This window comes from Rana temporaria, chromosome 2, assembly GCF_905171775.1.
Source record: "Rana temporaria chromosome 2, aRanTem1.1, whole genome shotgun sequence".
NCBI classification, from domain to species: domain Eukaryota; kingdom Metazoa; phylum Chordata; class Amphibia; order Anura; family Ranidae; genus Rana; species Rana temporaria.
Genome location: NC_053490.1, coordinates 347306875 through 347331100, shown reverse-complemented (window position 1 = coordinate 347331100; position 24226 = coordinate 347306875). Strand labels below are relative to the sequence as shown.

At 43.7% G+C, this 24226-nt stretch overlaps 1 protein-coding gene across 1 annotated transcript in view; it reads right to left on the bottom strand.

Moving 5' to 3' along the window:
• The window catches only part of PIK3C2B (phosphatidylinositol-4-phosphate 3-kinase catalytic subunit type 2 beta), a 1746470-nt gene that overhangs the window by 1076762 nt on the left and 645482 nt on the right, over positions 1 to 24226 (bottom strand). The window contains 1 exon segment of the mRNA XM_040339537.1: positions 19485 to 19680. Within this exon segment, the coding sequence (XP_040195471.1) occupies positions 19485 to 19680 (196 nt within the window).

Below are 24226 nucleotides of genomic sequence, written 5' to 3'. Positions count from 1 at the left end.
ACCCAGGCTGTGCAGGCCAATACCCGGGCTGTGCAGGCCAATACAGCTGACATTACTTCCTGTCTGACAAGGATAGCCGTTGCCTTGGAGGGAAGGCCAGCAGGAGGACAGACACCAGGGGAGGCTCCTTCTTCCCCTGCACAGACCCCCCCCCTGAAAATACTCCCTCCCCTGCACAGACCCCCCCCTGAAAATACTCCCTCCCCTGCACAGACCCCCCCCCCCCCCCCGTGAAGATCCCCCAGTCGGCCGTGGCCGTCCCCGTGCCTGTGGGCAGCCCAGAAGGAGCACTCGGCAACATCCTTAATTTGCAGGGGTACTTTTGAATTTTTTTTTTTTTTGCTACTGTACTTATGATTTGGTTTATGTGTGTGAATGATGTGTGAATGTGGGGGGGTGGCATTCCTGAAAACATAAGGGTGTCACCCTCAGTTTTGGTGGAGTATGGATCCCCAGGACCAGGGAGAAGTCATCCTAGGTTCCTGAATGGTGTATGAATGCACAGTGACATAATTGGAGCCGTGGCGGGGCGTTACTGCTCCCAAGTACCAAAGGGGGGGGGGGGTACTTGGATCTAATCCAATTCGATGTGCATGTGATGTGTCTGTGCTAGGGACCACAGTGACGTGCATTCATGCATTCTCATTGTGAGATAATTAATGTGCGTTTTGTAAAAAAAAAAAAACATTCTCATTGGCATATAAGTAATGTGCATTTTATGTGCAAAGAAAATATTTAAAGGTCACATAATCTCTGTGATTTATTCTGGGCAAAGCAAAAAAAGAAAGATAATTAGGGTCCATTTACTGGGCAAAGATGCCTTCAGCCAGTTGTCTCCTTATTACCTGGCCCTCAGCAGTCCGGGTAGAGGGGTTTGGGGGGGGGGGGATTGCCTGGGTGGGGGGTTAGGTCAGGACATATATCAACATGCAGGCCCCTTCTCACAGCATAATTATGGAGGATGCAACATGCCCCAATAATTTGGCAGACAAAGTCTGGGGAATACAAGAGTGTACCCCCAGTCTTGTCAAGGCATCTAAATCTGGACTTGAGAAGGCCAAATGTCCGCTCTACTATTGCCCGGGTCTGGATGTGCACCTCGTTGAATTTCCGTTCTCCGGGTGTTTGGGGGTTCCTAAAGGGGGTCATCAGGTGGGGTCCCAACGCATATCCAGAGTCACCTGTAAGGGAAAAGACAGGAGGATATTAGTCATGCATGTGCCCCTTGTGATGTCTGTATCACGGGGGGGGGGGGGCATACCTGACACCAATGTCACTCACCAATCAGCCAGCTGTCTCCATACACATTCTGCTTCAAGTCTTGGTAGATCTTGGTCTGCCGTAGGATGTAACTGTCGTGGCACGACCCTGGAAACTTGGCACAAACGTGCCAGATGAGTCCATGGGCATCTACGATCACCTGGACATTGATCGAATGCCAGCCTTTCCTGTTTCTGAACAGGTGTTCAGTTTCATGGGGGGCCTGTAGTGCCACATGGGTGCAGTCTATCGCCCCGATGGTCCTTGGGAAGCCAGCAATGTTATAGAAGTCTGTCATGGCTTGCAGACGCTGCTCCTCCTGTGTGGGCATCACAAACTGGTTGGTCATGCGCCGCAGTATGGCAGGGACCACCTGATGGACACATTTGCTCATTGTTGACTGCACCATCCCAGCCAGACCTCCAGATGCACGCTGGAATGAGCCACTGGCTAAAAAATGGAGGGTTGCCATCACTTTTTGTAGAGGTGTCAGGGCATGGGAACGTATGGTTGGGGTGATAAGATCCTCATGAAGAAGTTGGGTGATCTCCAGGATGGCCTCCCTATCAAACCTGTAGTTGCCATACACCTCATAATCTGGCATTTGCCAAAGATCACGCCGTGGACGATAAACTCTCGCCTGTGCCCTCATCCTCCTCCTCTGTGCCCTCCTCCTCCTTTGTGCCTGTAAGGCAGCAAGTGCCGTCAGAATTATAGCTGGCCCTGGCATTTTTACACAAAGATCCTTCTCAACTATAGCTCTAAGCTCTAGTCACTACCTACAGCAAACCCTTCCACAGCATGTGTAAAATTAGGGCTGGTTTTATAATGTGGAAATTTAGTCAGAAAAACTAACAGGTGCGCACAGGGCGGAAAATACGGCGCACACACTTAATTTTGAGAATCGCCCTAACTCCCTCATTTGCATCTTTGCCTATCAAAAACAGCGGCGAGCCTAGCGTAATTTGCGCCCGGGGATGCACAGGTGTAACTAATTTAAGTACGGCTGAAAATACGGAAATGTTTGCTTAACTCGTTTTGAAGATCGTGCGCAAATATACGCGCTGTGTAAATTTAGAAAACTTGAGTTAAGTCTGCGTATCTCTTTTGAGAATTTGGCCCAAAGATGCCAAGGAAGGCAGCACTTTAGAGCATGCTTGAACTTTGCTGAAAACAAGGGTCCCCGAAGCCACAAAATCAGCCTGTGAGTCAACATTAAAATTCCATCAGGGGCACCGTGTTATTTTTTGGGCTTTTTCTTCCCAGCAGCCTTCCCTGCAGTCTTCCCTGCAGCCTTCCCTGTAGCCCGAGTCCTTGGGGGCTGGGTTCCTGGAGGAGATGAAGTGCCAGGAGCCAGAGCAGCCTCATGAAGAGGAGGAGCAGGAGCAGGAGCAGGAGGAGCAGCAAGGACAGGAGGAGCAATCCGCACAATGTCGGTGTCGTCATCGAGCTGCCCCAGGGATGCCATGCTTATGGCTTTGAAGATGAGTTGTTCGCAGCGCACACGCTGGCTCTGCTCCAGATTGTAGAGCTTGGCTGCAATGAGCGCTGCGAACCCCTCAACTTCACTGGGTGGCTCTCGGATGGCTGCAGTAGCTTGGCGAAGCAGGCCCTGCGTCTCCTCCTCCATTTGTCGCAGACTCCTGAGCCGTTTATTGGGATTGCGGAATGGAGGGATCCGGGAGATGGTATCCCGCCGGCGTGCCTCCTGGGTCCCACTGGGGCCTGCCACCTCCTGGCTCCCAGTGGGCTCTGCCACCTCCTGCCTTGCAGTTGGCCCTGGCTCCTCCTGGCTCCCTGTGGGCCCTGTCTCTTCCTGGCTCACTGTGGGCCCTGTCTCTTCCTGGCTTTGGTCTGCCTGTGTATCAAAAAAAGGAACATAGTTTATTTGTGTTTGTCATTAATCACACACATTTTTTAAATCATGAGTGATGCAAATTGAATGTCAATATATATTACACACAGGGTCGCCATCCCTAATTATGTGGCCCCTTACACACCTTCAGACATGTTCCCCCTGGAATTATGTGGGTTGTTGCAGGCCTAATTTAGGAAATAAGTGGCCTTTTCCCCCCAAAATTAATTAGTAAATTTCGTGTCAACTAGATTGTACTCAAAAAGGGTGTTTTCCATCTGGGACCCCTTGCAGGTGTATTGCGTTACTCCCCCCTACTGGCCTCTCTGAAAATGCCACCCACTCCTTCATAAACATTATTAATTTGGCAAGTTTGTCCCCATCCTGTTTTGCCACTACTGACTATTGATCTTATCCCTAAACTTAGGAGATTCACTTAGAATTTAGAACAATAGTAACATAAATTTAACATTATTACTAGACTTGGCATATACTAACTAAATTCATACAAAAAACACATACCATGCTCCATGGCTCACAATTGGGGTCCTCCAGGAACTCTTGCTCTTCCTCCGAGCTTGCCTGCTCTTGTCTGCAGAGAAGACTGGAGGATTGGCTGCTGGGAAGCTGGGAGCTACCTCTTGGGGGAAGGGTAGACATGGATGCCCTGGTCTCAATGTGGTCGTCCAGGAACTGCAGCTGACTGTAGTACCACAGGGTTGGTTTGTAGATGGAGTCAGCTGCAGCCCCAGACCTCATTGAGGCCAGGACTTGGACCCGTTGGGCCCTGTAGGTGCCCCTGATGGAATTTATTTTGCTCTTCACTGTGGCTTTTGTGGCGTTGGGGACCCTTGTTTTCAGAAATTCAAGCATGCTCTCTTTAGCTTTTTCCCTGGCATCTTTGTTTTTATTTATTGTATTTTTGGTTTGCCACAGAACAGGATGTTCCTTCCATTTTTGGATAAATTCTGTCAAGAACTCCGCATCCTTGAAGGGATCCATTCTTTCTGCACATGAAACAGAAGCCAAAACATAATGTCATTAAAGCCACTAGCTTACTTCCCCTAACTAGCCCACAAACTCATTCCCTCTTCACTATAATAAAGTCGCAAAAAATAACTTACGTATCATCGTTAGCAAAGATCGTGATTTACGCCTTCTTCCACAGACTATGCACGCCGTTTACAAACACGTCCGATCCCTTTTTACACTACGCACGCGTGACGCTCCGCACGACACCCCGCCCCTGACGTTCGGTATCGTCCTTTCCACGCCCATTCTCTGTCGTTTGGTGAGGGAGAAATGATGGAGAACATGGATGACAATTCCAGCTCAAGCCAGGAGGCAGGCCAGGCCCAACCACGCCGCAGATTCCGATGCAGAGCCTCCAACATGACATTTAATGAAATGGTGGAGATGGTCACCATATTGAGGAGGGAGGACTATGATGCCAAGCATGGCCCCTACATGCATCCAAATAAAGTTAAAGCGAAAATTATGGAGAAGGTCATCCGTAGGCTCCAGCGGAAGTTTGGAAAACGCAGGAGCAGAGAGCACCTGCGCAAAAGGTGGTCCGATTTAAAGAAGAGGGAACCCCACCAACTTGCCAAAATAAATAGGGTGATTCGAAGAAGAAGTAAGTTTTTTTCCATGTGTATTAATTATTTTGGTGTGTTCTTTGTGCCATGTTTTTTTTTTTTGGCAGGTTGACCATAATTAATATTATGAATGTGGACGCATGATTCAGTCGTCGTAGTCATCGTTCATTCGCTGACTTTCAATAATCCAATACCATATTACTGAGAAATGGCATCATGCCTAGTTTGCATGTGCAAAGGGGAGTTGAAGCACTGTATCATAAATAAAAACGTAAATGTCGGAATTGTGGGCGAATGAACGACGACTCCTAGGACCAATTATTCGACACAAATATGAAAGTTGTGACATTTTTGGGGCTTAAAAGGTGTCTTCAATTCTCGTATTGATGTCAATGTGTTTCAGCTTATTTTTGTACAAACTTAAATACCTTGAGATTCACAAAAAGGAGCGTTTGCTCATCATTTTTTTATTGAACATGTGTACTCAGTAGCACAATTGTTTGTCACAATCACAACCTATGTTGGGTCACACACAGGGGTGAGCAGATCCAGGGGATACTTGGTTAGCCTACATATAGAAGAATAAACCAATTGTCACCAGATTTGACATTACTTTGTGAATGGATTAAATACTGGTCTATTTTCTTTGAACGCTTTTTAAAAACAACAATATTGCCCTCTTTTTTTTAAAGTTCAAATATTTTTGGGTCATTTCAGGCCGCTTATAATGTTTTAACCTCCTGTTTTCCCTTTCTTCAATCTCGTAGGGCACAATGAAGCAGCAAGGCAGGAGGCACAAGCCAACCAAGCCACACCCCCGAGGGATGTAGATGAAGGGGAACCTGCCACAACATCCGGTAAAGTAACATATACCACATTTTCTGGGAATATAGATATAGGCATACAATCTTTTAACACATGTTTTGGTTCCACATTTCAGGAGGACTGGTCAGGGACTGGACACGTATAGTGCCCAGCTCCTCATCGGCGAGGTTCTCACATGCAGGGCCCAAGTCGAGGACATACGTCTGGCCTGCCGGGAAATTCGGCACAAAGCGAAGACGCTGGAACGTCAGCTAAAAAATTTGATTAATGTTTTGGGGAGGGTTTTATTGTTTGTGTTCCTTTTATTTTGTACTAATTTAAAAAAAAAAAAAAACATTTTAAATTTTAGACTAAATAAAAAAAAGACAAAAAAATAAAAAAATGATTCTATTTTGTACTAAATAAAAAAAAGACAAAAAAATAAAAAAATGATTCTATTTTGTACTAATTAAAAAAAAAAAAAAAAAAAATGATTCTATTTTGTACTAATTAAAAAAAAGCCAAAAAAAAAAAAAATGATTCTATTTTGTACTAATTAAAAAAAAAAAAATGATTCTATTTTGTACTAATTAAAAAAAACATTTGAAATTTTAGACTAAATAAAAAAAAGACAAAAAAATAAAAAAATGATTCTATTTTGTACTAAATAAAAAAAAGACAAAAAAATAAAAAAATGATTCTATTTTGTACTAATTAAAAAAAAGACAAAAAAATTAAAAAATTATTCTATTTTGTACTAAATAAAAAAAAAAAAGATTCTATTTTGTACTAATTAAAAAAAAGACAAAAAAAATAAAAAATGATTCTATTTTGTACTAAATAAAAAAAAAAAGACAAAAAAATAAAAAAAATATTATATTTTGTACGAATTAAAAAAAGGACAAAAAACAAAAAAAATTATTATATTTTGTACGAATTAAAAAAAAAAATTATTATTGGACTCCAAAAAATGTGTGTGTAGTTATTGGTATCAATGCTGACTCATTAAATTACTCAGGCATATTTGTAGAGTTATTAAGATTTAACACTCATGGGAATTTAGGACATCACAAACACATGGCTGGATGAGAACCTAGGAAAAAGAAACAATACCCCAAAATAAAAAAAATATTAATATACAAAATAAATTTACACTGTTTAATCAAGCAAAAAGAATATTTTATTAATGAAGATCGGGCATTGCAATGGCCCCCCTCCCCATAAAATAGTCCACATAGGATTGACGCACTGCACGTGCGGTTTGGGGGGCCAAGCCTCTATGGCTAGCCTCACGTCCCGGCTCCGGAGCCACAACATCTGCCTCATCAGGCAATACCGTGAGGTAATTTTGTGAATGTCTTTTTAAAAAATTGTGGAGAATGCAACAACATAAAATAACGTGATTCCATTTGTATTCCGCAAGGTTGATTGCTGTTAAAAACAAGCGGAATCGGCTGGCCATGATTCCAAAGGCATTCTCTACCACACGTCTTGCTCTGGCCAGCCGATATTTAAAAACCCTCCTCTCATGGGTGAGGGTGTGTACGGGAAATGGCCTCATGAGGTGGGGACCCAAACCAAAAGCCTCATCTGCAACAAACACGAAGGGCAGACCCTCTTCGTTCTCCTCCGCAGGTGGCAATCCTAGGTCCTCCGACTGAAGCCGTTGGGCGAACTCCGTCTCTGCAAAGACACCGCCGTCCGACATCCGGCCATTTTTCCCAACATCCACATACATAAACTCATAGTTGGCAGAGACCACCGCCATCAAAACAACGCTGTGGAACCCCTTGTAGTTGTAGAAATGCGCACGGGAGTCGGGGGCGAGCGGGGGGCACGCACGCCCCTAATGGCCTGCGAGAGAGCCAACGTAGAGCTACCGGCTCTCGCGCAGAAGACAACCTGCCGCCGAAGAATGACGGCGGCAGGTCGGCAAGTAGTTAAGTAAAGATTTCAATATTTTATCTGCTGGATCTTTAAACACCTGGACATTGTCTACTGGACAAGGAAGACTCTTGTTCACAGAAGAAATAGCAGTGTTCACTGCTGGTACACTCCACTTCTTCGTGAATTTTTCCTTCGTAGGACAGAGAAGTGAAAATCTCTTAGGAGGAATAAAGTGCCTATCTGGGTGATCCCAGTCTGCATATATAAGCTGCTTCAGAAATGGGTGCATAGGGAATGCAGAACACTGAGGGTGTTTTAAAGAACCCAAAGCTGAAAAGGGAACTTCAGCCACCTCTGCCAGGGGCAATTTATATCCTGAATGGACTAACTCCATCAGGATTGGACTAGCAACCTCTGGGATTGCCAAACTGTGGAGGGTTCTTCTGAGGCTAAACCCCCAAATGAGGAGCATTCTTCCCTCTCTCCTTGGTCCCCCAAGAGTGATTCCATATCCTCTACCCATTCCTGCTCCTCTAAGGGACCTGGGGCAGGAGAGAGGGACCTATAACGTTTCTTTACAGCCTGGCAGGAGGATACAAACATGTCAGCTAACTTACCCTCCAAACCAGCTAATGCTGCAGCCAAATCATCCTTAGTGACGTATGCAGAGGCTGGAGTGTTGGAATTAGCTACAATACCTGATGCTGACAATGGCTCAGCCCGGTCAGCCACTCCAGGTCTATCAGGGGAGGATTGATACTGTGGAAGCAAGACTAGGATCCACTGACGGCGGTGCCCTTGCGCTCCTAACTGATTTTCCATTCCTCCTTCAGGAATTCATAGTCCTAAGCATAAAGCAGAGGTACTACCATCAAATGCATCTGCTGCTGAGCTTTAGTCAAGCACTTGTTCAATCTGTTGCCATCAGTGCCCAGGCTGATGCTGAGTGGATGTGCCTTGTTAATGCCTGTATTCAATACCATATACCGCTTACGTGCCCAGACATGCTGCTGTGTCTCTCTTTCAGTCAGGTTCACAACAGAATGAGTGTTTAAAGGCTACCGCCTTGCACATGTGTCGTATACATTGTGCGTGTCGGCCCCACTAAGCCATGCCCCCTGTGATGTAGCCACGCCTCCCCTCTCACTTCTGGGTTTTTTTCAGCGCAAGCTGAAATCCACGGGACCGGAGGGGGGACATGGGAGAGAGAATCCACCACAGCAGGATGTTCAGAGCCCAGACAGCGATGGTCCCCCAAAAAAATCCACATTTAAAAACTGACATGAGTGGAGAAGAGCAAGGCTGTCCACAAGCAATGCTGACACAGAGCCTGGAAAAGCATGGTATGTTCATACTAAGGATGTCTTATTTTACACCCTCTAGTGGCGAACAATCGGCATGACAACATCTTTACTCACACAAGAAATCCCCCAAACATATTTAAGGATCTTCTTACACTTACCAGTCCCCGCCGTAGGGCTGTTGGAAAATCACAGACAGACCCAACCTTCACCCTTCACCATGGACCGTGTCATGACAGACCTTCAAGGAGTGGATCCTCTCTGTATAGAGTCTCACTGCCTTGGACCTACATAGCACTCAGAGAGCAGGCCTTTGTTTTGTTCTTATAACCAAGGTTGCTGGATTCCAGAGTCCAGCTCTCAAAAGAGAAGCATTATAGGCCAAAACCTTGTCGTTCTGCCATGAGGCCCAGGTACCATCCACTTTAGCCTATTTGGCATTTTGAATGGATCTTTCTGCATAGCCCCACGGATCCTGTGAAGGATATTACTGCAGAGCTCTCTTAGCACTTCTTTAACCGTGACCAACACCTTAGACACTGGTGAAAAAACTGAGGTGCTCCCGGTATGGGAGGGGTTATACAGGGGAACGTCCTGTCTTTTATTATGCCAGTGTCCTAACACATGAAGGTGGCCTATTACCCACTAAGTGATTACTATGGCTGCTCTGTGTCCCACGATGTACGATAAAGAAACACAGGATAGTTGCTTATAATTTATTAGGTAACTAAGTAACCAAGAAAACATAGCTTCACCTTACTGAGCAAGCTGGTGCAAAGTGAACATATGCAGAAAGCATGAAGTTTAAATGATACCCTGTATTCGCTAACTTAAAGCAAATAAAAATAAATTATATAGCACAGGGCTCAAAATTTCAAGTCCTGAGCTACTAGCCAGGCCTCAAGAGTTACTCGCCACCAGTTGCCCCACCTATTTCATACACTGCCCTGCGCCTAATTTCACCCGTAAACACGCCCTTGTAGATTATCTCATGGAATGACAATGTTTTATGCAGAATCAAGTTACAAAATTAAATATTACCAAGAACAACTTTAACAAAATGGGACAGGGCACTGGGGGCAGACCAGAGGGACAGGGCACTGGGGGCAGACCAGAGGGACAGGGCACTAGAACTGGATCTCTTCCCCATTCTCTTGTTGTCTCCTCTGCAACTCCCATCCATCCTCTCTCTCTCTCATTCATCTCATCATCAGGAGCCTGTGTGTGCGTCTCCATGCTTACATGTCCCCACTTCCCCCTTTTATTCAGGCTGGCAGAGAGGAGAGGAGCTGCAGCACAGCGGGAGGGAGTACAATCCAGCGCTGAGATCCACACAACTGCACAGCCATTGACACCATAGCACAGCGCACACTGACAGCGCACAGCACACATTGAGACCAGTCTGTTCAGGCTAAACTGTTGGACACTTACATAGAGCACAAGGAGAAGAAAACTGCACAAACTAGAAGGCTGCCGCTCTCATGTCAGGGCAACTTTCAGTGAGCGCTGCACCGGAGTGGTAATTTTTGCAATCCACCACCTCACTCATTACTTTCTGCTCTCCAGCTACATTGGTCGGGGCCCGGGGGAGGGGGCAGGCTCAGAGGTCATACTGTTGGGTCCCATGGCTTAATGAGAATTGTAAGTAGAGCACCTGTGTACTGCTCTGCCTGTGCGCGGCTCACCAGACTACTTTTCCCGAGCATGCACCTTTCCTCTTCGGCCGCCAATCTCATCGGGACTCTAGGTGTAGGCACAGATTGGAGGGAGATTGGTCATGCAGCCCTGTCATCACTCGCCCCCAGCTTAAATCCACTCGCCAAATGCTAGTAGGCGATTGGAAATTTTGAGGGCTGATATAGCATATACTATTGTGACACAAGTCATATTGTGATTGGATGTTATTAAACATTAACTCTATCTGCCCAGACTCAAACATCCACCTGATTAAACTTAGCAATTGTGTGAGTAGGACACCCCTAAAGACCAGCTAAACCAAGGCCTCATTCTGAAAAGCCCATGAAGTACCAACACTTCTAGTAGTATGAACTCTCACAGCAAAAGGGGGAACCCTCACCTTCAGGTTGTATATCTTAGTGATGTGTTGCCGAATACAACTATCAATGGTGGCACAGGAAACAGCCTGCCTTTTTCTACCCTTAGGTAGCAGATTGACGAACAGAAACTGTAGTTGTAGGAGCAGGACAAAAGGATAGTAAAGCAATGTCCTGGTTAAGGTGGAAGGCAGAGACAACCTGTGTTAAGAGAAGGCTATAGGCCCTAAAATTAATTTTTCCTTGTGAAGCAAGAGCCATGGTTCCTCACATGATAAGGTAGGCAAAACAGAAACCTCCTAACTAAGTAATGGCCACAAGAAAAGGCAATTAGAAGACATATGGAGAGGAATGCCTTGAAGGATATGTTAAAATGGTGTTTAATAAAAGACAGACTAATCCAGAGTAGTAAGGTTCATTACTCATGTGTTTAGCCATTAGATCAATAAAGCCTGGTAAATGTCCTAGGTAGCTGCATGGCAACAACTATTATGAAGAGAGATGGAGGTCATGAAGAGAGAACCAAAACCAAAACATTGTCTATGAAACCACCAGGGTCTTATTCACATAAGACAAAGTGAGATCCACTTCAGTGTCTGCCTTTTTTGGAGACACTTTCTTTCTCTCATTAAATAATTTTTATTTTGTTTACAAATAACAATAAATTACAATAAATCAGTATTGTAAGAATATGTTTCAAAATATAAAATCGAAGTATACAAGAAAGCTTTTCTGTTTCAAAATAGAATAATAACATAAGAAAAATTAATAATATAAAATACACAGAGTAAAAAATAAATTACAAATATAGGATCAATAATCAGGGTGAAGTATAAATGCTAAAAACGAGGATGGGGTAACTATAGAGTAATGGGGGATAACAAACTACAATCAGGGCCAAGGTCCGGCTATGTGGCTTGGCGTAGCCTGAGAAAATAAATTAACATGTTTTCTACCCCAATTTATACTATAAATAAATGTGGGGAGAGGGGAAGAGGTAGTCATAGAAAAGGGAGGGAGGGGATTTTTTTTTTTTTTGGGGGGGGGGAGAAACTATGGAATAAATGTATTACAGTATTTATCATATTGTATGTTTATATCAATGATTTATTTGTACCTGGTGGAAGAGAATGATCTATCCATGGTTTCCATACAAATTCAAATTGTGGGATGTTGTCGAAATTTTGCGTGTATCATGGCTTGTGTCACTCTTTGTTTGACTGTTTGTATACAAAGGGAGTTTGTTTCAATGCTTTCGCTATGGATTGTTTAGTCACTGTTGTAACAAACAGTAGTAGTCTAAATAGTGAAGGGTCAGAAATCGGGTTTGTAGTTTAATAGTGCTACAGCTGGGTCAGGCAGTAAAGTTATTTTAAATATTGTTGAAAGGATTTTGAATACTTTCTTCCAGAATGAGTTGGCTATGGGACAGTCCCACCACATGTGTGTATGTGTGCCTGGTGCTATACATACTCTAAAGTAGTTAGCAGAGTATTGATGGTAAACTGTAGCAAATTGAGCAGGAACTAAATACCATCTAGTGAAGACTTTGTAATTTGTCTCAAGGGCTACTATGTTGGGAGTAGCTGATTTGGTTGCTTGCCAAATTTGAGCCCAATCATGTTCATTTAACTGGAGGTGAAGAATATTTTCCCATTTTCCTGTGTAGGGTGGAGGAGAGGAGGTTGTATACGAAATTTATTGAGCATATAGATCTAAAAACAGCTCTCTTCTATGTGGGTCTAACATACAGCTTTGTTTGAAAATAGAAAATGTATGAGGTGTAGTGGTTGTTGGTTTGTATGGGGTCAGAACATTTTTTTTATTTGCAAGTATCTGAAGGTTTCTGTTTGTGGTAGATTATATTGCTCACATAAGGTTGGAAAAGGTAGTCTATTTGAGGATTGAAAGAATTGGTGGATTTGTAGGAGACCTGCTGTGGCCCATGCCGAAAAATATTTAGGGGAAGACCAGGCCGGATAGAAGGAGGGGTTATGAAGGAAAGAAAGGAGAGGGTTTAGTCTAGATTGAAAGCCAAAACTAGTTTTTAACCTGTCACATATGGAGAGGCCATGTTTAGTGTAACGATTAGTGATAGATTTCCATTGAGCGGGGTGAGTCAGAGGAGATTTGCAGTGGAAAGGGGACCGATTCCAATGCTACCCATAAAGGTATTTCTGTAGTGACATAGTATTTTGTCAATTGGGCCAATTGTGCTGCATAATAATATTTTGTAAAATCAGGTACCCCAAGGCCTCCTTTTATTTTGGGAGTATATAAGGTTTGTTTAGGTAGGCGGGGTCTAAGTTTATTCCAGATATATTGGCTGGTCTTGCGTTGGAGGATGCGTAGGAAATGTGAGGGAACTGTTATAAGAAGTACCCTAAAGAGGTAGAGGATCTTTGGGAAAATAGACATTTTGATAACAGTTATCCGACCCATTCATGCTAGAGGTATGGATGACCATGTGGAAAGTAACTTGGATAGTTGTGTTAACATCAGGGGATAGTTGGACATATAAAGATCACTTGGATTAGCTGTTAAATTAATACTTAGGTAGGTGATGTGAGTCGTTGACTAAGTAAATGTGAGAGAGCTGTGATTGGAGTTCAGGTGATAATGATATTATCAGTGCTTTGGATTTTTGTATATTAACTATGAGGCCTGATAGATTTCCAAATTTGGTGAGGATTTTTAGAAGAATTGGTGCTGATAACAGGCGATTAGTAAGGAAAATTAGGACTTTGTCTGCAAATAGACATATTTTATGGTGATGGCTGCCAAGTTCCAGTCCTCTGATATCGGTGTTAGATTGGATTAGTTGGGCTAGGGGTTCTATTGCTAAAGCAAAAAGGTGTGGGGACAAGGGACATCCCTGGCGCGTTCTTCTTTAGATGGCAAAAGAGTCTGAACGAAATCCAGAATAGGTTAAAAACCTTTTGGACCTTGATAAAAAGCAGAAATCCATCTTAGGAAGTGTGTACCGAATCCCCATTTATGGAGGATTGAATTTAAGTAGGGCCAAGATAAGGAATCAAATGCCTTTTTAATGTCTAATGAAAGGAAGAAGGTTGGGATGTTTCGGGTACAGGCTGTGTGGGCTAGGATTGCAGTTTTGACATATGTTGTCTCCTACTTATCTTTAAGGAATAAATCCAGTTTGGTCTCGGTGTATTAAGGTACCTATAATAGAATTAAGTCTGTTAAGCCGCGTACACACGACCGGTCCAAACCGATGAAAACGGACTGAAGTTCAGTTTCATCGGTCCAAACCGACCATGTGTACGCGGCCCATCGGTCTGTTGTCCTTCGGACAAAAATTAGAGAACTTGCTTTTAAATCGAACCGCTGGACGGCTGACCAATAGGTCCAAACCGATGGTTAGTACACAAAAGCATCGGTTCAAAACCCGCGCATATTCAGAAACAAGTCGACGCATGCTTGGAAGCATTGAACATTTTTCTCTGCACGTCGTTGTGTTTTACGTCACTGCGTTGGACTCGATCGCTTTTTTAACTGATGGTGTGTACGCACATCAGACCATCAGTCTGCTTCAGCGGTGAACCGATGAAAACGCTCCGTCGGATCATTCTCATCGGATGGATCGACCGTGTGTACGCGGCCTTAGAGATGATTTTAGCTAATAATTTAATATCTATATTAAGTATCGATATGGGTCTATAGTTGGACCAAGAGGTATTGTCTGTATTTGGTATCATAGAAATTGAGGCCATGAGGGATTTTGGACGGAAGGGGTGACCAGTGAGTGAATTGAAGGCTTCAACCATAAGTGGCGATAATAAATTAGCAAATCTTTTATAATAAGTGGCTGAAAAACCGTCAGTGCCTGGGCGTTTGTGTGGTTTTAGTGATTGTATTGCAGTTTGTATTTCTAGTTCAGTGATTGGTTTATCTAGCGTTTCCAGTTGAGAGTTAGAGAGGGAAGGTAAGGTAATTGAAGACAGTGGGTTATTTAGTCTATTTTGGTCAAAGTCATGGTAGTCTCTATAAAGTTCAGATAATCTTTTTTGGAATTAATGTACATTGTGTAGTGGGTTACTGGTATAGTTATAGTTATCTTTAGTCAATTTCAGTCTTATTGGTTTTGGGTTATAAGTTTTGTTTTGTAAGGCAAGGGCTAGGAAATCAGGTTTATTAGACTTCATATAGAAAGTATATTTGAATTTTCGGAAAATATTTTCTGCTCATTCTGTCAGAAGTAGATCAAGTTCCAAACATGTTTTATCATATTGTAGTTTTGTTGCTGGGGTTGGATCAGTTTGGAATTTCTCCAAAGCGTCATAGAAAGCTTTTTCTAATTTCTTATGAAGCTGCCGTTTTTGTTTATGGAAGTGAAAAGCTTGACTTATGCAGACACCTCTGATACATGGCTTAAGAGCTTCCCAATAAGTTAGAGGATTTGTATTGTTAGTATGGTTGTTTGCAATATAATCTGTGATAGCTTTCTCAATAACTTGTCTATATGAAGGCTGTGCTAGTAAACCATCTTTTTATGTACCAGGTTTTATGGTTTGGTTGTGGGATCAATGAGGAACAGGATGTCAGGACCATATTATGGTCAGACCATGTACATGATACGATAGTTGAGTCCAAGATTTATGCTGAAATATTGACATTAAGAAGATGGTCTATGCAGGAGAATTGTTTATGGGGATGGGAATAATAAGATTTTATACTCACCATAAAATCTTTTTTCTCTGAGTTCATGGACAGACACAGCCTTAATCTTGACAAAGTGGGTATTAGCCTTCCTTTAGGAGTGACTAGGCAGAAACTTATAGTAAATGTTAAACACATCATACACACCCTACAGCCCCACCCAGGGGGCGGCCCTCTGGGTATAACCCCTCTCTCTGCATCGCGCAGATCGGTTTATCAAAAAGTAGTACAAACATAAAAAGGAGGAGTGGGTGCTGTGTCCGTCCATGAACTCAGAGAATTTTTTTTTACGGTAAGTATAAAATCCTATTTTCTCTTTTGTTCATCGACGGACACAGCCTTAATCTTGACAAAGCGGGACGTCCCAAAGCAGTGTTAAAAAAAACGAGGGGTGGGAACAGCATAACATTAAACTTCACCCCAAAACAAAACAGAGCTCCTCAACTGAGGAGATGCAACTCTAAACAGCCGCCTGCAAAACTTTGCGGCTGAAAGAAGCATCCGAAGATGCACTCACATAAACCTTGTAGAATTTAGTGAAAGTGTGAACGGACGACCAGGTCGCCACCTTACACACCTGGGAAACAGATGCTTGATGTCGGAAAGCCAAAGAGGCACCTATTGCCCTGGTCAAATGTGCCGTGAGAGGAAAGGGGGGCGCCCACCTGGAGATGGTGGCCGACAAGACCACTAGACCGTTCTTGGGACCAGCCACCAAAACAAACAAACAGTGAGTCTGACCTCTGGAACGGAGCAGTAGCAGATAAGTATACTCTCAGAGCTCGGACAACATCCAGGGCATGCAACGCTGCCTCTCTAGGGTGCGACGGATAAGGACACAAGAATGGAAGTACAATGTCTTCATTGAGATGGAAGGCCAAAACTACCTTGGGTAGAAAAGAAAGCAGCGGACGAAGCACCACCTTATCCTTGTGGAAGATCAGATAAGGACAAGGCTGCCAGCTCAGAAACTTGTCTAACCAACGTAACAGCCACCAAAAAGACCACCTTCTGAGAAAGTGTTAACAAGTGAATCTCCCTAATCTCTTGCAACAGTGGTTTCTGAAGCACCGAGAGAACCAGATTCAAGTCCCACAGAGGTAGCGGAGGACGGACCAGAGGGGCCACATGCTAGAGAGTGAGCCACCAGGGGTCACTGAAAAAAGACAGCCAGGGCAGATATTTGCCCCTTAATTGTGCTTAAAGCAAGCTTTTGGTCTACCCCACGCTGTAAGAACAGCAGGACTCTAGACAATAAATAAGTCTGTGGATTCCACCTCCTTTCCTCGCAGAAAGCTAAGTAAGCCAAGTGCGATGGTAAATCCTCCTAGAGGATATATGTAAAGAAAGGGTATTCCTGCGCTAATATGGGTAAATGGTGAAATTACTAAAGGGTGCCGCAAACACGTGAGGGTCAAACACTACCCAGAAAAGAATCACAAGAAAAATCAAACAGTGGTGTTGCGCTCCCACATAAATTAACATAAAACCTAGATATATAAATGCAGAGAGAATAAATGATATGAATAAAAATATAAAGTGCTGCTGTGCTGTAAACAAGTGACTACAAGTGCAATGATATACAAGTGCAATGATGGTCAACAACAAATGTTCAAAAATTAAAAAATAAAAGCAATGAGTGTAAAATTAAACACATGGAAATAAAGTCCATTGTAAGTGTAGCAAAAGGTGCTAAAGTGCTGGCGAATCTCAGAAGGAGAAATCAATTCCTCTGGATCCAGGGTGCAGAGTGTGGTGTTGCTGGTGCTCTGTAACAATAACAGGTGGCACTGTGACTTCTGTGAAAGGTGGCTCTTCGGTGTAAGTGACACCCGTAGGTGTACTACCTTCTTACCTTACTGCTGTAAGGTAAGCAGCATTAAAAGATATGGTGGAATGATATGTCATTCGAAGTGGGGGAGGGGGTTCCTTCCTTCTCCAGCGTCTCCAGTATTGTATAGATGCGGGATGGGGGGCGCTTGGGGGATGGAGAGATAAGAGAATACAGAGCCTCTTGGTGTAGTATGTTTTGGCGTTTTTAAAAATTCACGGTTTATTTAGGTAAAAAGTACTCACATTTCAAATGATGTAAAGTGCATTGCATAAAAACGAGCAGCGAGCTCGGGACCTTGTTGCGTCACTTCCGGAGCACTTTATATTTTTATTTATATAACGTACTACACCAAGAGTAATTTTTTGCTGATTGCACGAATTATCAATCAGATTATTTAACCACTTCCCGCCCGGCCTATGGCCGATTTACGTCCGGGAAGTGGTTATGAAATCCTGACAGGACGTTCTAGAACGTCCTGCAGGATTTCATGCCGCGCGCGCCTGTGGGGGCGCGCATCGCGGCGATCGGTGATGCGGGGTGTCAGTCTGACACCCTGCATCTCCGATCTCGGTAAAGAGCCTCCGGCGGAGACTCTTTACCACGTGATCAGCCGTGTCCAACCACGGCTGATCACGATGTAAACAGGAAGAGCCGCCGATGGCTCTTCCTCACTCGCGTCTGACAGACGCGAGTAGAGGATAGCCGATCGGCGGCTCTCCTGACAGGGGGGGTTCGCGCTGATTGTTTATCAGCGCAGCCCCCCCTCGGATCGCCACACTGGACCACCAGGGATGCCCACCCTGGAGCACCAGGGTGGGCAAAAAAAAAAAAAAAGCCAAAAAAAAAAAAAAAAAGTCTAAAAAAATTAATAAAAAAAAAAACATAAAGAAAAAAGATGCCAGTCAGTGCCCACAAATGGGCACTGACTGGCAACAATCAGTGCTGCCACCCCAGTGTCCATCAGCGCCACCCCAGTGTCCATCAGCGCCACCCCAGTGTCCATCAGCGCCACCCCAGTGTCCATCAGTGCCACCCCACAGTGCCCATCCATGCCCAGTGCCCACCTAGCAGTGCCCATCTGTGCCACCCATAAGTATCCATCAGTGCCGCCCATGAGTGCCCATCTGTGCCGCCTATGAGTGCCCAGTGCCGCCCATGAGTGCCCATCAGTGCCGCCTATGTGTGCCCATCAGTGCCGCCTATGTGTGCCCATCAGTGCCGCCTATGTGTGCCCATCAGTGCCGCCTATGTGTGCCCATCAGTGCCGCCTATGTGTGCCCATCAGTGTCGCATACCAGCGCCGCCAATCAGTGCCACCTCATCTGTGCCCGTCAGTACTACCTCATCGATGTCCATCAGTGCCATCTCATCGGTGCCCATTAGTGCCGCCATATCAGTGCCCGTAATTGAAAGAGAAAACTTATTTACAAAAAAATTAACAGAAAAAAATAAAAACGTAATTCTTTTTCCAAATTTTCAGCCTTTTTTTAGTTGTTGCGCAAAAAAAAAAAATCGCAGAGGTGATCAAATATCACCAAAAGAAAGCTCTATTTGTGGGGAAAAAAGGACGCCAATTTTGTTTGGGTACAGTGTAGCATGACCGCGCAATTGCCATTCAAAGTGCGACAGTGCTGAAAGCTGAAAATTGGCTTGGGCGGGAAGCTGCGTAAGTACCTGGTATGGAAGTGGTTAAATAATATTTTTATATTTTTTTTCCCACAAGATATTTACGGTATTTGTTTTATATTCTGTCAGCGGCCACTTACCGCTGTTAGTATGTGTATCAATTTCATCTAATTTGTATGCATTTTTTCCTGAACTGCACAATTGGATTGATACACTTGCACTATTAATTTTGCATGGTCAAATTGGTCTTGCATTGTATTTATTATAATATTCAGATTTTAGGATTCCACTTTAATTATTTTGGATTTGCTCATAAGTTATTTATATATTCACCTTTGTGGTTATTTATTAGATGCATTTGTGCATTGCAATTTTATGGCACTTAGCACTTTAGTATATTTGGCATTTTAATAGCAAGCGCCTCAACACCCAACACTTTTACAAAGTATTTAGCTAGCATTCATGAAAGTGGCAATAACAAAATTTTATTTCAGGGACATTACTTTCCAACCTCAAAAATGCCAAATATTCCTTTGTCACAAATGTAAACTTATTATAGAAGACAGCAGATTTTTTTCATCTCACCTGGTTGCCCATGTAATGGGGATGCGATGTGCAGCATAGACTATGAAGGATAGGGGACTGGTGAGAAGTGAAGAATCTTGAGTCAAACTTTGCTTGGGATCAGAATGCCGCACTGTCTGGAAATCAGCACTGAATGCATTACAGTACAACTGGACTAAATCCAAGATGGCTGCTGTAAGGCTCTCAACCACTTTCTCTATAAGATGGATAAACAGAAATTGTAAAATTTAGCCTAAAATAAAGAGCAATCATATGTTAAAGCATGTTAATATTTAAAATGTATCTCATACTCTTTTCAAAGGTCACCATAAACTGAAAGTAACAGGTTTACCGTGCTTATGAAATATTGTGCCCAGTGTGTCCCTATACTTAAGGAGGAATGGGGTCTCTCCAGGCATGCCTGCCCTTAATCTATTCAATATTATATATGTGCTCCAACTTTAGAGACTCAACATTTTGAGAATTAGGACTGCAGTACACTGGTGTGCTGTGACGTGGCCTCTGCAGCTTACGCATATATCTGCCAACTGAACTGCTTGTTTTAACATGAACTATTAGATAGGGTTAATTCATTTCTTGCAGGCTTGCAAGTGAGCTGGGAATTTTTCTTTGTTGTTTTTGACATGTGTTGCCCTTCCATGTGCTCCTTGCTGCAAATGCCAGTTATAGGTTGGGTGGTTGCCATTTGTTTGTACTATGTCCTCAAACATTGCTAAAAGTAAATACATTTGACTGACATTTACCAAATGGAATATTCACTGCTCCCTGAATACTAGGTATCGGTCAGTACATATAAAGACACAGTCTTAAAAAAATGCATTGTTATTGGGCATGCAACTCAAATAAAAATAAAAGGTAAAACATGTCCCCACTATTTGTATTGCTACCTCACCTCCCATTAAACTAACCTGAGTCCTATCTTGATCCAGAATTGCGCCCTTCTGCAGCAGCGCTAGTCTCTCTCATTCTCTCTTCATAGCCTCATACAGCAGTGGGAGCCATTGGCTCCCACTGCAATCAATCAGATCCTGTAAAGAGGGAGCAAGGAGCAAAGCTGAGCCGCATTGTTTGTGTCTACAGATGCACACAACCCAATTAGAGAGAGTGGGCCCGCAGGTATGCCACCATAGGAAGCCTCTTCGTATGGTGGCACACAGAGTAGAAAAAAAGCCAAGGACACAGACAGGGAACCCCAGAAGAGGAGGTTTCGGGGGCTGCTGAGTGTAATATAATTGCACAGAGCAGGTACATATACCATGTTTATTATTTTAATAAAAATAAAAAAAAAAACACTTTAATGTAATTAACAGTTTAGCTATGGTAACAACAGCTAAAAACTTCTACAACTACATTAAGTACCTAGACTGTTCTCTCCTTTCCTTCAAATGCCCAAGAATAAAAAAACGTATTCAGGGGTACTGTATGTCAGCAGAGATGGAAGACATGCTATTACAGTCTTTGGCAACAAGTGAATGTGTGGAAAGTTAGGAGGGGGGGGGGCACACACAGAAAGCACAATCCAACCTTTGCACAGGGGCGCTCAAGCCTGGAGCTACATCCATACAAAGACCTTTAACAACCTAGCGGTAGATAACACTCTTGCATGGACCAGATAAAAGCAGCAATTCATTTCGCAGCAGTGGCATAGCGTGGGTTGTCAGCGCCTGGGGCAAGGCAAGTAATTTGCACACCTTAACCTGTGGACTTTTAGCACTCCCCGAGTCCCTTCCCTTCCTACAATAGTACTGACAAGCCCAATTCCTACACCGACCACTACACTAGACTGACCACTACACTCCCCGAGTCCCTTCCCTTTCTACAATAATATTGAACAGCCTGATTCCTACACCAACCACTACACTGACCAACCACTACACTGTACTGCACTGCCCAATAAACTATCCAATACACTACACGGATCACTATATTGTCTGCTACACTACACTCCCGAGTCCCTTCCCTTCCTTCAATAGTAGTGACCAGCCTGATTCCTACATTGATCACTACACTACACTGTCCACTACATTACACTGTCCACTATAATGACTGATACACTATCCTACCTACAGTATTCCTATACTGACCACTACACGGCGTCACTCTAGCCGCTCTTCTACTCTCTCTCTGACTGGCTGCTCCCTCTCCCCAGACTGTGTCTATCCCCCCGTGGCCAGGAACATGATTCTACTCTTACGATCACAAGGGATTCTCACCTTCTCTTCTTTGTTCTCCATCGGTCCGGAGGAGAGGAGGAGGAGGTGGCTCACAGTTCAGGCTTTGGCGCTCTGTGATTGGGCATATGAGGTCATGTGTGGTGGTGGAGCTGGCCTGTCCACGATCGCGGTTGCTTCTGGAGTCCCGCTTCCGCACATGACCCCATTCGACCAATCACAGGGCACCAAAGACTGAACATGGTGGAGTGCTGTGGACACAAGAAATGGAAATTGTGAGCCACCACAGTCTTCTCCTCCTCTCCTCCGGACCGATGGAACATGTGCGGAGGCGCGACTCCAGTAGCAACTGCGATCGCGGATAGGCCAGCCCCGCCACCACACATGCCCCCATATGCCCAATCACGGGGCACCAGAGACATGGCGGCCAGAGCGTGTGGACACAGGAAATTTAAATTAAGAGGAGGCAGCCAGTAGTGACACACACTGGTATGAAATTTTGCTGCCCTACATGTTGCGTTCTGGGCCACAGCTCCCCCCGCAACCCCTACACTACACCACTGATTCGTAGTATGCCTATACCCTTGTTATAACTATTATATATCCCCTTTAAACAACCTCAGAAAAAGCATCAACTTGGTAAATCAAAAAATAAAATACAAATATTTTCTCACAGTCAGTAACTTCTGATCTAATGGATATTGCCACAGGTCAGAAACTAGGCATAGCCCCATCTACTGGCTATATCCCTGCATGTAATAAAAATCTCAGGAGTAGCAAGCAGTGTGCAAGTGTATAGTAATGGAAGATAACCTTCCAAAGAAAACATCTTTAAGCTTGTTTCCACTTTTTCAGACAAATTTGAATAACACTTACTTTATATTTGTTGCATGTTCCCATTCACATTACATAACTTGAAAAGAGAAATTTTTACATACCTTAAGTTATATATTTTGGAGTACAATACAGGACACAAGCAAAGTATTAGCAGAAACTGGGTTATAGTCTTGTATCTTCAGGTGACTGGACACAGGGCACCTCCCCTATAACTCTACCCTACTCTGTGAATCCTCAGCTTGGTAGCAAGTAATTTCCAAAAAAACAAGGAATGGAAGGGAGGCTGTCCTGTCCCGTACTCCAAGGACATCACAAGACACAGAGCTGGATAGTAATAACTATATGGGTTATAGGCCACCTTAAGGTGATGGACACTGGCACACCCTAAGACAGGAAGTTTCCTCCCATACAGGGAGTACCTCAGTTTTTGTAGCAAAGCAATAAGTATCCTAAGAAGAGGGGCAGGAAGCTCTGTGTCCTGTGATGTACTCAAAGAAAAGGATTTTACAGGTAAACGGTTATACAAATCCTATTTTCTTTGTTGTACATCATGGGACACACAGAGCTGGATAGTAATAACTATATGAGATGTCCCAAAGAAATGTCCCTTGTGAGGGGAGGGCAACACAAAATAAAGCAGGGTGCCATTAGACGTGAAGACCTATACCGCTGCCTGCAGCACACTGCGCCCAAAGGCGATATCCTCATGCCTTTTTACATCCACTTGATAAAATCTAGTGAATGTATGCAACGAAGACCAAGTTGCGGCCTTGCAGATCTGAGTCATAGAGGCTCGATGATGCACCGCCCATGAAGCACTAACTGCTCTGGTAGAATGTGCTCTAATTTGAAAAGGTAGAACTCTCCCTTTCAAACCATAAGCCTGAAAAAATAACTTGTCAAATCCACTTTGAAATAGTAGATTTCAGAGCTGCCTGTCCACTTCTGGGGCCTTCTGGCAGTACACACAAAACAGCAGTTTTTTTAATCTGAGCAGTTGCCTTCAGATAGATAGACTTTAACTGCTCTCACTACATCCAAAGAATGTAATGACTTTTGTTCTGCAGAACTAGGTTATGGAAAAAATTAAGAGAGAACCACATCTTGGTTCAAATGAAAACCTGACACCACTTTAGGTAGAAAGGTTGGATGAGGATGTGACACTACCTTGTCCTTATGTATAATCAAATATGGCTCTTTACAAGAAAGAGCAGCCAATTCTGATAACCTTCTAGAGGATATAGCCACCAGAAACAAAAAAAAATAATTGTAAAAAGGACTAAGGGAATATGGCGTAAAGGTTCAAAAGGCTGCTTCTGCAATGCCAACAGAACCAAATTCAAGTCGCATGGAAACAAGGGTGTCCTAACTGGCGGGTTGATCCGCATTACCCCTTGTACGAAAGCACAGACCAAAGAGTGCGAAGCCAGTGGTCTCTGAAATAATACTGACAAGGCCGAGACCTGGCCCTGGTACTATCAAGATAGTACTCAGGGCCAGCTTCAGCTCTACGCCCTGTAGAAGCTGAACTGAAGAAAGGCAAGAATCCTACCTATAACATACTTTCAGGGATGCCAACCCTTAGGATCGCACCAAGTCCCATATGCCTTCCAGACTCTAATATATGACTCTAGAGGCTCGTTTCTTAGCATTAATCAGGGTAGACAGCACTGAACCTGAAAGCCCCTGTTTCCTTAGGATGTGGGATTCAACAGCCAAACCGTTAAATTTAGC